The 12,726-nt window shown below is 52.1% G+C and overlaps 1 protein-coding gene across 3 annotated transcripts in view; it reads right to left on the bottom strand.

Annotated features, from left to right (window-relative positions):
• EMILIN1 (elastin microfibril interfacer 1) overlaps positions 1-12,726 on the bottom strand; it is a 165,345-nt gene that overhangs the window by 77,963 nt on the left and 74,656 nt on the right. For 2 of the 3 annotated variants that reach the window (XR_014471873.1, XM_083178996.1), the window contains exon 3: positions 4,207-4,421. Coding sequence is in view for 1 of the 3 variants with exons in the window: in XM_083178996.1 (XP_083035122.1) it covers positions 4,207-4,421 (215 nt within the window). In the remaining 2 variants the exon portion in view is untranslated. Of the gene's footprint in view, positions 1-4,206; positions 4,422-12,726 lie in introns of those variants that run through there. The other variant, XM_083178997.1, reaches the window with a different exon arrangement.

A 12,726-nucleotide genomic window follows, 5' to 3' on the forward strand; every position in this document is an offset into this window, starting at 1 on the left:
GTCACTGGTGCAGCCTCATCTAGATACTGTGCCCAGTTCTGTATAGGCCATTGGTGCGGCCTCATCTAGGTACTGTGCCTGGTTCTGTATAGGTCACTGGTGCGGCCTCATCTAGATACTGTGCCCGATTCTGTATAGGTCTCTGGTGCGGCCTCATCTAGATACTGTGCCCAGTTCTGTATAGGTCACTGGTGCGGCCTCATCTAGATACTGTGCCCAGTTCTGTATAGGTCAGTGGTACCACCTCATCTAGATACTGTGCCCAGTTCAGTATAGGTCAGTCGTACCACCTCATCTAGATACTGTGCCCAGTTCTGTATACAGTAGGTCAGTGGTACCACCTCATCTAGATACTGTGCCCAGCTCTGTATAGGTCATTGGTACCACCTCATCTAGATACTGTGTCCAGTTCTGTATAGGTCACTGGTGTGGCCTCATCTAGATACTGTGCCCGATTCTGTATAGGTCAGTGGTACGGCCTCATCTAGATACTGTGCCCAGTTCTGTATAGGTCTTTGGTAATACCTCATCTAGATACTGTGCCCAGCTCTGTATTGGTCATTGGTACCACCTCATCTAGATACTGTGTCCAGTTCTGTATAGGTCACTGATGTGGCCTCATCTAGTTACTGTGCCCGATTCTGTATAGGTCACTGGTGTGGCCTCATCTAGTTACTGTGCCCAATTCTGTATAGGTCACTGGTGTGGCCTCATCTAGATACTGTGCCCGATTCTGTATAGGTCACTGGTACGGCCTCATCTAGATACTGTGCCCAGTTCTGTATAGGTCACTGGTATGGCCTCATCTAGATACTGTGCCCAGGTCTGTATAGGTCACTGGTACAGCCTCATCTAGATACTGTGCCCGGTTCTGTATAGGTCACTGGTGCTGCCTCACCTAGATACTGTGCCCGGTTCTGTATAGGTCACTTGTGCGGCCTCATCTAGATACTGTGCCCAGTTCTGTATAGGTCACTGGTGCTGCCTCATCTAGATACTGTGCCCAGTTCTGTATAGGTCATTGCTACGGCCTCATCTAGATACTGTGCCCAGGTTTCCCATCAGGCGACAGTAGAAAATCAGCCCCGTGTCATGTTCCCAATCAGGCGCAAGTGGTAAATCCACCCCGGGTCATGTTACCCAATCAGGCGCAAGTGGTAAATCAACCCCAGGTCATGTTACCCAATCAGGCAACAGTAGTAAATCAGCCCCAGGTCATGTTACCCACTCCGGCGACAGTGGTAAATCAACCCCGGGTCATGTTACCCAATCAGGCACAAGTGGTAAATCCACCCCGTGTCATGTTACCTAATAAGGCGCAAGTGGTAAATCCAGCCCGGGTCATGTTACCCACTCCGGCGACAGTGGTAAATCAACCCCAGGTCATGTTACCCAATCAGGCGACAGTAGTACTGTAAATCAGCCCCGTGTCATGTTACCCACTCCGGCGACAGTGGTAAATCAACCACGGGTCATGTTACCCAATCAGGCGACAGTAGTAAATCAGCCCTATGTCATGTTACCCAATCAGCACAAGTGGTTAATCCACCCCGGGTCATGTTACCCAATCAGGCGACAGTGGTAAATCAACCCCTAGTCATGTTACCCAATCAGTCTCCACTGGTAAATCCAACCTGGATCCAGGGCCGGTGCAAGGCACCAGAGCGCCCCAGGCAAGTCGGGGTGGGGGTGCCCCGGTGTCTGCCGCCCGGGTACCTGTCCTGCGGCGCTGTAAAGCTGGCGGCGGTGGCAGCGTGGGGTCCCTGCAGTCAATAAGAAATAACGAGCGCTATCCGCCGGGCTATGCGGAAGCGCTTCTGTTTTGGAAACACTGGCCGCACGGCGCAAGCTGATTGGCTGAATCTCAGCCAATCAGCGTGCGGCCAGTGTTTCCAAAACAGAAGCGCTTCCGCATAGCCCGGCGGATAGTGCTCATTAAATCTTATTGACTGCAGGGACCCCCCGCTGCCGCCACCGCCAGCTTTTACACACATATACGCCACAGGACAGGTACCCGGGCGGCAAGGGGGGGGGGCGAAATACTGCCCTCCAGTGGCTAGCGCCCTAGGCAACTGCCTAGATTTGCCTAGTGGTGGCGCCGGCCCTGCCTGGATCATGTTATCCAATCAGGCGACAGTGGTAAATCCAACCCGGGTCATGTTACCTAATCAGGCGCAAGTAGTAAATCCGACCTGGGTCATGTTACCTAATCAGGCGACAGTAGTAAATCAGCCCTGTGTCATGTTACCCAATCAGGCGCAAGTGGTAAATCCACCCCGGGTCATGTTACCTAATCAGGCGACAGTAGTAAATCAGCCCCGTGTCATGTTACCCAATCAGGCACAAGTGGTAGATCCACCCCGTGTCATGTTACCCAATCAGGCGACAGTGTAAATCAACCCCAGGTCATGTTACCCAATCAGGCGACAGTGGTAAATCCAACCTGCATCATGTTATCCAATCAGGTGACAGGGTTAAATCCAACCTGGGTCATGTTACCTAATCAGGCGCAAGTAGTAAATCCAACCTGGGTCATGTTACCTAATCAGGCGACAGTAGTAAATCAGCCCTGTGTCATGTTACCCAATCAGGCGCAAGTGGTAAATCCACCCCGGGTCATGTTACCTAATCAGGCGACAGTAGTAAATCAGCCCCGTGTCATGTTACCCAATCAGGCACAAGTGGTAGATCCACCCCGTGTCATGTTACCCAATCAGGCGACAGTGTAAATCAACCCCAGGTCATGTTACCCAATCAGGCGCCAGTGGTAAATCCAACCTGGATCATGTTATCCAATCAGGTGACAGGGTTAAATCCAACCTGGGTCATGTTACCTAATCAGGCGCAAGTAGTAAATCCAACCTGGGTCATGTTACCTAATCAGGCGACAGTAGTAAATCAGCCCTGTGTCATGTTACCCAATCAGGCGCAAGTGGTAAATCCACCCCGGGTCATGTTACCCACTCCGGCTACAGTGGTAAATGAACCCCAGGTCATGTTACCCAATCAGGCGACAGTAGGAAATCAGCCCGTGTCATGTTACCCACTCCGGCGACAGTGGTAAATCAACCCCGGGTCATGTTACCCAATCAGGCGACAGTAGTAAATCAGCCCCATGTCATGTTACCGAATCAGGCGCAAGTGGTAAATCCACCCCGGGTCATGTTACCCAATCAGGCGACAGTGGTAAATCAACCCCAGGTCATGTTACCCAATCAGCCTCCAGTGGTAAATCCAACCTGGATCATGTTATCCAATCAGTCGACAGTGGTAAATCCAACCCGGTTCATGTTACCTAATCAGGCGCAAGTAGTAAATCCAACCTGGGTCATGTTACCTAATCAGGCAACAGTAGTAAATCAGCCCCGTGTCATGTTACCCAATCAGGCGCAAGTGGTAAATCCACCCTGGGTCATGTTACCCAATCAGGCGACAGTAGTAAATCAGCCCGTGTCATGTTACCCAATCAGGCACAAGTGGTAAATCCACCCCATGTCATGTTACCCAATCAGGCGACAGTGGTAAATCAACCCCAGGTCATGTTACCCAATCAGTCGCCAGTGGTAAATCCAACCTGGATCATGTTATCCAATCAGGCGACAGTGGTAAATCCAACCTGGGTCATGTTACCTAATCAGGCGACAGTGGTAAATCAACCCCAGGTTATGTTACACAATCAGGCGCCAGTGGTAAATCCAACCTGGATCATGTTATCCAATCAGGCGACAGTTGTAAATCCAACCTGGGTCATGTTACCTAATCAGGCGCAAGTAGTAAATCCAACCTGGGTCATGTTACCTAATCAGGTGACAGTAGTAAATCAGCCCCGGGTCATGTTACCCAATCAGATGACAGTAGTAAATCAACCACGGGTCATGTTACCCAATCAGGCGACAGTAGTAAATCAAACCCGGTTAATGTTACCCAATCAGCAGCAAGTGGTAAATTCACCCTGGGTCATGTTACCCAATCAGGTGACAGTGGTAAATCCAACCTGGGTCATGTTATCCAATCAGGCGACAGTGTTAAATCCAACCCGGGTCATGTTTCCCAATCAGAGTCTCTCACAATATAAATAAATACATGCTGGATCAAGTAATTTCCTGCTTCCTGAATAGCCAGTTATATGTAGAGCGTCACATTGGTATAAACAGCCCATTTACTAACCCCTCCAATAACTGATGAACTTATAACAATTAGACTTACCCTCTCCTCCTGATCCGCTCAGGTGGCTCCCACCACTGGATCCAGAAAGGTTCGGCCTTACCGGCCGTGGCCGAGGTCTTGTGGTTGTGAGCTGAGGTGCACCTGCTGGCCCGTCCATGCAGTCATCTCCTGAGTAGCCGTGACAGCACTTCCATTCCATGTCTGTCACAGTCTTGTAGGCTACTTTGTATCGCGGTCTCACAAAGCTGCGGTACCTGAGAGAGGAAACAGCGAGCATGAAGATGGTGAGGGTCCTGTGCTGCAGCCTACTGTATATTATGTACATGATTAGTGTAGTGGTAAGCATTACTGCATCAGATCACTAAGGATGGGGTTCTACCAAGGCCCTATCAGTGTGGAGAGGTGCAAAGGGCCTAATTTAGAAAGTATTGCATATGAAAAGCTGGTTGCACCAACATAGCATATGTGATCAATAAGCAATGCAAATGCAGGCTGACATGCCAACCAACCCTGCCTGGCTACTAGCTCCCCCTGCCTGTATACTACCTTCCCCTGCATCCTACCACATCCTCCTGCCTGTACACTACCTTCCCCTGCAGCCTACCACCTCCTCCTGTCTGTACACTACCTTCCCCTGCAGCCTACCACCTCCACCTGCCCGTATACTACCCCCTGCCTGCCAACCACCACCCACTGCATACTATCCCCTTCCTGCCTACCACCACCCACTGCAGACTATCCCCTGCCTGCCAACCACCCCATACCTGCCTACCACCACCCCCTATCTGCCTACCACCTCATACTGCCTGTATACTACCTTCCCCTGCCTGCCTACCACCTACTCCTGTAGTTATACTAACACCCCCTACCTGCCTACCACCTCCACTTCCTGCCTACCACTTCATTCTGCTTGTATACTACCTCCCACTGCCTGCCTACCACCTCCTCCTGCCTGTATACTACCCCCCTGTCTGCCAACCACCACCAACTGCATACTATCCCCTGCCTGCCTACCACCCCATACCTGCCTACCACCACCCCCTGTCTGCCTACCACCCCTATCTGCCTACCACCTCCTGCTGTCTGTATACTACCTTCCCCTGCCTGCCCTCCACCTCCTTCTTCCTGTATACTACCTTCCCCTGCCTGCCTAACACCCCATACCTGCCTACCACCACCCCCTGCCTGCCTACCACCCCCTATCTGCCTATCACCTTCTACTGCCTGAACACTACCTTCCCCTGCCTGCCTACCACCTCCTGCTGCCTGTATACTACCTAACTTCCCCTGCTGCCTACCACCTCCTGCTGTCTGTATACTACCTTCCCCTGCCTGCCCTCCACCTCCTTCTTCCTGTATACTACCTTCCCCTGCCTGCCTACCACCCCATACCTGCCTACCACCACCCCCTGCCTGCCTACCAACCCCTATCTGCCTACCACCTCCTACTGCCTGTATACTACATTGCCCTGCCTGCCTACCACCTCCTCCTGTAGTTATACTAACACCCCCTACCTGCCTTCCACCTCCCCTTCCTGCCTACCACCCCCTTCTGCCTGTATAATACCTCCCACTGCCTGCCTACAACCTCCTCCTGCCTGTATACTACCCCCTGCCTGCCAACCACCACCCATTGCATACTATCCCCTGCCTGCCTACCACCCCCTGCCTACCACCACCCCCTGCCTGCCTACCACCCCCTATCTGCCTACCACCTCCTTCTGCTTGTATACTACCTCCCACTGCCTGCCTACCACCTCCTCCTGCCTGTATACTACCCCCCTGCCTGCCAACCACCACCAACTGCATACTATCCCCTGCCTGCCTACCACCCCATACCTGCCTACCACCATTTGTAGTAGTAGTACGTTTATTTATAAGGCGCCGCAAAGTGTCCGCAGCGCCGTACATAGCAAACAAAAAACAAATGACAGGGTAACGTACAGGGTGTTTTGAAAAATACAGTATAAATAGGGGTATAGCTGGTAGAAATAAAATCAGCATCAGTTCAGAAGTAGGTGTCAAAATTGTCGAGGAGACTGAAGATGAAGTAGAGGAAGGGAAGAACAGGACAGGAGGACAGGTGAGGTAAAGAGGTAGGGTGAGTACGTGAGGCAGGAGGACCCTACTCATAAGAGTTAACATACTAAAAATAGGTGGGTGGACGAACGAAAAAAAACAGGGTAAGTAGGAACGGAGGGGAACGGAGGCAGGATAGGAGGATCAAAAGAGGTTAGGAGGAGGGATAGACTAGTCGAAAAAAGTGGGTTTTGAGGGAGCGCTTGAAGGAGGTAAGGGAATCAGAAAGCCTGATGGGTGGCGGGAGGTTGTTCCAGTGCAGGGGGGCAGCGCGAGATAAGTATTGGACACGGGAGTGGGAGGAGGTGATTAGGTGAGAGGTCAGTCGGCGGTCAGCGATGGAGCGAAGAGGACGGGAGGGAGTGTGGATAGAGATCAGTGAAGAGAGGTAAGGAGCGGTGGAGGAGGAGAGAGCCTTGTAGGTGGTGGTGAGGAGTTTAAAGAGAACTCGGAAAGGAATGGGGAGCCAGTGAAGAGATAGACAGAGGGGGGAGGCGGAGGTAGAGCGGCGGGAGAGGAAGATGAGCCTAGCAGCAGCGTTAAGAATGGTTTGGAGAGGTGCGAGGCAGGTGAGAGGTAGCCCAGAGAGAAAGATGTTGCAGTAGTCAAGGCGGGAGATGACAAGAGAGTGAATGAGAATTTTGGTCGCGTCAGTGGAGAGGAATGGTCTGATGCGTGAGATGTTGCGTAGGTGAAAGCGGCAAGACTGTGAGAGAGCACGAATGTGGGGGGTGAAAGAGAGGGAGGAGTCAATGATGACACCGAGGCAGCGCGTTTGGTTGGTGGAGGTGATCTCGGTTTCACCAATGCTGATGGAGATAGTGGGAGAAGAGGGGATGTTCGGGGGATGGAAGATTAGAAGTTCAGTTTTAGCCATGTTTAGTTTCAGGAAGCGTTGGGTTATCCAGGCTGAGATGGCCGTGAGGCATTCGGAGACCTTGGACAGGAGTGATGGGGATAGGTCGGGGGAGGAGAGATAGATTAGGGTATCATCAGCATAAAGGTGGTAATGAAAACCATAGGAGCTGATGAGGGTGCCCAGAGAGGTGGTGTAGAGGGAGAAGAGGAGAGGGCCAAGGACTGACCCTTGGGGAACACCGACTGGCTGCGGGGTAGTAGGAGAGGAGGAGCTCGGAGTGGAGACGGAGAAGGAGCGATCGGAGAGGTATGAGGTGAACCAGGAGAAGACCGTGCCAGTGATGCCAAAGGAGCGGAGGGTGTTGAGCAGGAGAGGGTGGTAAACAGTGTCAAAGGCTGCCGACAGATCAAGCTGGATGAGTATAGAGAAGAGGCCTTTGGATTTAGCCGATAGTAAATCGTTAGTGACTTTGATCAGGGCAGTTTCAGTGGAATGTAAAGGGCGGAACCCGGATTGGAGGGGGTCTAGAATGGAGTTAGCAGTAAGGTGGCTTAGGAGACGATTATAGGTCAGACGTTCTAGGAGCTTGGAGGCAAAAGGGAGGAGGGAGATGGGCCTGTAGTTGGATGGAGAGTTGGGGTCCAGATTTGTTTTTTTGAAAATTGGGGAGACAAGAGCGTGTTTGAAGGAGGAAGGGAAGATCCCAGAGGATAGGGAAAGATTAAAGAGGTGAGCCAGGTGAGAGCAGACTGACAGACTGAGACGACGGATAATATTGGAGGGGATAGGATCGAGCGGGCAGGTGGAGGGAGAAGCGGATTGAAGGATAGAGTGGACTTCAGCAGCAGTGGTGGGGTAAAATGAGGACAGGGGTTGGAAGGAGGGGAGTGGAGATGTAGTAGGGGAGGAGGGAGAGGGTGAGGTCATGGCAGCAGTGATGGCAGTCCTGAGAGAGGAGATTTTGGTTGAAAAGTAGGTAGCAAAATCAGCGGCTACGAAGAGCTGGAGGAGGGGGGGAGAGCAAGGAATTGAAGGTGGCGAAGAGCCTGCGGGGATTGGATGATTGGGAAAGGATGAGGGACCACCACCCCCTGTCTGCCTACCACCCCTATCTGCCTACCACCTCCTGCTGTCTGTATACTACCTTCCCCTGCCTGCCCTCCACCTCCTTCTTTCTGTATACTACCTTCCCCTGCCTGCCTACCACCCCATACCTGCCTACCACCACCCCCTGCCTGCCTACCACCCCCTATCTGCCTACCACCTCCTACTGCCTGTATACTACATTCCCCTGCCTGCCTACCACCTCCTCCTGTAGTTATACTAACACCCCCTACCTGCCTACCACCTCCCCTTCCTGCCTACCACCTCCTTCTGCCCGTATAATACCTCCCACTGCCTGTATACTACTCCTTGCCTGCCAACCACCACCCATTGCATACTATCCCCTGCCTGCCTACCACCCCCTGCCTACCACCACCCCCTGCCTGCATACCTGGTGCTGATGTCACACACCCTCCCCTAATACAGGTAATATTTCCTTATTTATAACTTGCAACAGAAAGACACAAACATTTCATACAGAAAAACGAGTACGTACGATTATACATGAGCCCCTTTTCTTGAGTAAAAACATTGTCCATGAAAAGACCGTATAAAGTCCACTTACATCAGTCTTAGAATTAAAAGAAAAGAAAAGCGGGCTTTGCACATGAATAATACAACAACACATCAGCTGAAAACATAATGCATCATACAACATCACATAACACAACAAACTTATTTACATGCGGTATTTACAACTGCATGCAAGAGGAAATGATCTGGTGCTACAGGTATATGTAAAACCGCATATTTTGTGTAATGCACATCTAAGGGAGTGAAAGGATAGCAAAGCCACAAGCCAGAGAGACTACCGTAAGTCAGCCGCCCACTCAAGGGGGCCGAAGATGGCGCCACAGCCTGGCCCATCTCCCGGCCTCCATCCGGCGTCTCTCCAGATCCCTCAATTTCCACACCTCGTGCAAAATGTCAGTAACCACCACCACACAGGGGAGGACTTTCTGCCTAATGGATACCTGACACCGTGCATTCCACGTGAAATATCTAACAACTATGCTGACTAAAAACAAAGTGGATAACTCAAACCGACCCGGACGCTTGAACGCCCCATAGGCCTACTCCGGGTAACTGAGCCCCGAAAGGCACGGGATTCCCAAGGCCCTGGAAACACCCTTATAAACCTCCACATTGAAGGGACACCTGAGCAAGAAATGGTCCATAGTCTCCTCCTCCCCCAGACACTCCTCCCGTGGACAACCACGATCATCGGCATTTCTATGCTTCAGGTTTCCCCTCACGTAAAGTCTCCCATGGAAGGAGAGCCAGGAAATGTCTTGATATTTCAGAGGGATCCTCCCGGAATTAACAAGGGCCAGCCCCTCTGATGACAAATTACCCGGGCAGTCCCTCAGTGACAGCTGTTCCCGGAAGTGGGACTGCAAAACCTTCTTCTCCAGCTCCCTTCTAGAAGAACCTTTGACTGTTCCCGCTTCCAGGCCCCACCGCCTTGTCACTTTCAAGACAGGAGCCACGTAGGCCGGGAGGTATCCACGGCGGACTCGCAGACTTTTAACATTCCCTCCCTCTAACCATGCGTTGAGGAAAGGAGACACCCAGACTCTGAAACCTTCTACCCATCGAGGAGGAGCCTCTAATTGGAGGCTTGACAGATGTAATTTAATAAAGGTCATCAAAAAGAATAGCACTGGGTTGACCATACCCAGGCCTCCTTCCCTCCTCGACCTGTAGGTGACAGTCCTCTTGATCAGATTCAGTTTGTTTCCCCAGAGCATCTGGAAAAACAAAGCATAAATCTTTGGCAAAAGGCACACATAGCTGACGTACAAAAACACAGGGATCAGGTAAGTCTTGATCAGGTCCACCCTTTACCTGAAGGACAGCTTCCACCTCTTCCAGCGCTCTACCTTCTGGCCGGCCTCTACCAGTCTGGAATCCCAATTTCGCGTGGCGTAATCGCCCGGGCCAAATTCGATGCCTAAGACTTTGATCACCTGGCTCGCCCAGGGGAGACCATCCGGAAGGCCAAATTCCTGGCCCTCCTCCCCCATCCAGAAAACCTCACTCTTGTCCTGGTTGACCAGGGAACCCGACGCCACAGAGTATTCCTGGATGGCCGATACCACCGCATCCGCCTCCGACGGATCCGACAGGATGACGGTGACATCGTCCGCGTAGGCCACTGCCTCCAGCGAATATTCCGGGCTCAGCTGGACTCCCCTCACAATGCCACCCTCCAGCCTTCTAATGAAGGGGGTCGATGGCAAAAACATACAGGAGGGGGCTTAGAGGGCAGCCCTGCCGAACACCCGAATTCACTGAAAAGGTCGGACCTATCCAACCATTCACAAGAGGGAAGCTCTCGGCTTGCCTGTAGATTATCCGCAGCCAATTTACCACCCTCACTGGGAGGCCATACCTAGCCAGCAGAGCCCACAGGTATTCGTGGTTTACCCTGTCAAAGGCCTTTGCCTGATCCAGCGCCAGCAGGTACTTTCCCCACTTCTCAGCCCTGCACCGCTCCACGGCCTCCCGGATGCCAAGGACAGCACTAAAAGTGCTCCTGCCTTTCACAGTGCAGTGCTGAGAAGGCGAAAGCAAAGACTCGGAAACCTCCATCAGTCTGTTAAAGAGCACCTTTGCCAGAATCTTCCTATCCGTATCAAGAAGGGCGATGGGGCGCCAGTTCTCAATACGGGACGGGTCCCTCCCTTTGGAAAGCAAGATAAGGGCAGACAATCTCATGGAAGGAGGGAGCAAGCCCTCACCCAGGCACTCATTGAATACTTCCACGAGACGAGGGGCCAAGAGGTCACAAAAACACTTAAAGAATTCGGAGGTTAACCCATCCGGACCTGGGGCCTTTTTCATAGACAAGGAGCCTATGGCCTTCTTGACCTCGTCCACCGTTATCTCCTCACCAAGGGAATCAAGAGCACTACCATGACTCCCGAGACCTGGCGTCTCCAACAGAAACCGTTCCATCTTCTCTCTGATAGGCGGCTTCTCAGATAGAAGGTCGGAGTAGAAGGATTGCACAACCCCCAGGATGCCCTCCCGATCCTCGCGGAGTACACCCTGGCCATCATACAACCCCCTCACCTCCTTACAGTCAACCGAACTCCTGCAATTCTGGTAAGGATCAGGTGAGTGGTATTTCCCGTAATCCCTCTCCAAAATCAAAGAAGCATATCGGTTGTACTGGTACTCCTTCATCTGAGCTTTCACCCGGGAGATTTCCCCACCATCACCCTGCTCAGAGATCAGGAAATCTAATTTCTTTCTCAAGGCACAGTAGACACGGTTCCTGACCAAGTTCTCTCTGGCTACGAGGTCGCGAAAAAAGCTGCGAGTCCTTTTCTTACATACCTCCCACCACTCAGACCTGTTCCAACCCGCCTCCAAAAGTGACTCCTGAGATTGAAAGAAGTCCCTGAAAGACTGAAAGGAGTTTGTAGTTCAAGCGCCAAAGGCCCTGGCCTTTCTGAGGGGACTCTGAGGCGTTCAAGGATACACACAGACAAACATGATCGGAGAACTCTACCGGCCTCAGCTTGGGAACCGAGGTTTTCGAGCTCTCCTTAACAAAAACCCTATCTATTCTACTCCTGCAACTACCTCTATGAAAGGTGAACCCCGTGAGGTCTGGGGAGTGTCGAACGTGCACATCCACCAGACCCGACTGTCTAATCATACTCACTAGAAAGAGGGAGTCGTAGCCCAGAGTAGTCCTTGACCCTCCCCTGTCTTTGGGCCTAATTATGGTGTTAAAATCACCGCCAAAGACTATCTGCCGGGCTACAAAGAGATACGGTTTTATCTCTCTGAAAAGACACTTCCTGTCCCATTTAGTCTGGGGCCCATAGATATTAATAAGCCTCAGGTCGTGCCCCTTCAGATTGACATCCAAAACCATACACCTGCCTACTTGCACCTCGATGACTCGCTGGATGGTAACTTCGGTGGTAAAATGAATCCCCAGCCCTCCATACGGCTCGGCAGCCAGAGACCAGAAGGACGCCCCACGCCTCCACTCGGTTTTTGCCTTGTGAATATCCGTGAGCTGCCTCAATCTGGTCTCCTGTAAAAAAACAAAATCTATATTTAAGGAATTGAAAAAATCAAAAGCTAACTGCCGAGCACGTACGGACAAGATAGACGCCACATTGTGCGTGGCAAATCTTATGGGCTGGGGGGCCATCCTTCAGAGCCACCGAGCGTAGGGACCAGATCACTTCCTCTTCACACGCTTTTCCTGAAGATCCTCATCCGACCCCCACCTCTTAACACTGACCCCTGGGCCGACATCCTCCTCCTCCACAATCGGCAGGATGCCATCTTCCACCACTTCTACTACCTCGACCACCTTCTTGACTTCCTCAAGAACCCCCTTGTCAGGAACACCGCCCCCAGTCACCAGAGACAGCGATGCCCCCAGAGGTATGCCCTGAGGAGTGTTGTCGACCACCACGGGAGGACCTGGGTCGACATGAGGACCGATGAGGTTAGAGCCACCGGGATCCGGACCGGGGACAGCGCCA

The sequence above is a fragment of the Crinia signifera genome, chromosome 3 (assembly GCF_055691185.1).
Source record: "Crinia signifera chromosome 3, ASM5569118v1, whole genome shotgun sequence".
Taxonomy (NCBI): domain Eukaryota; kingdom Metazoa; phylum Chordata; class Amphibia; order Anura; family Myobatrachidae; genus Crinia; species Crinia signifera.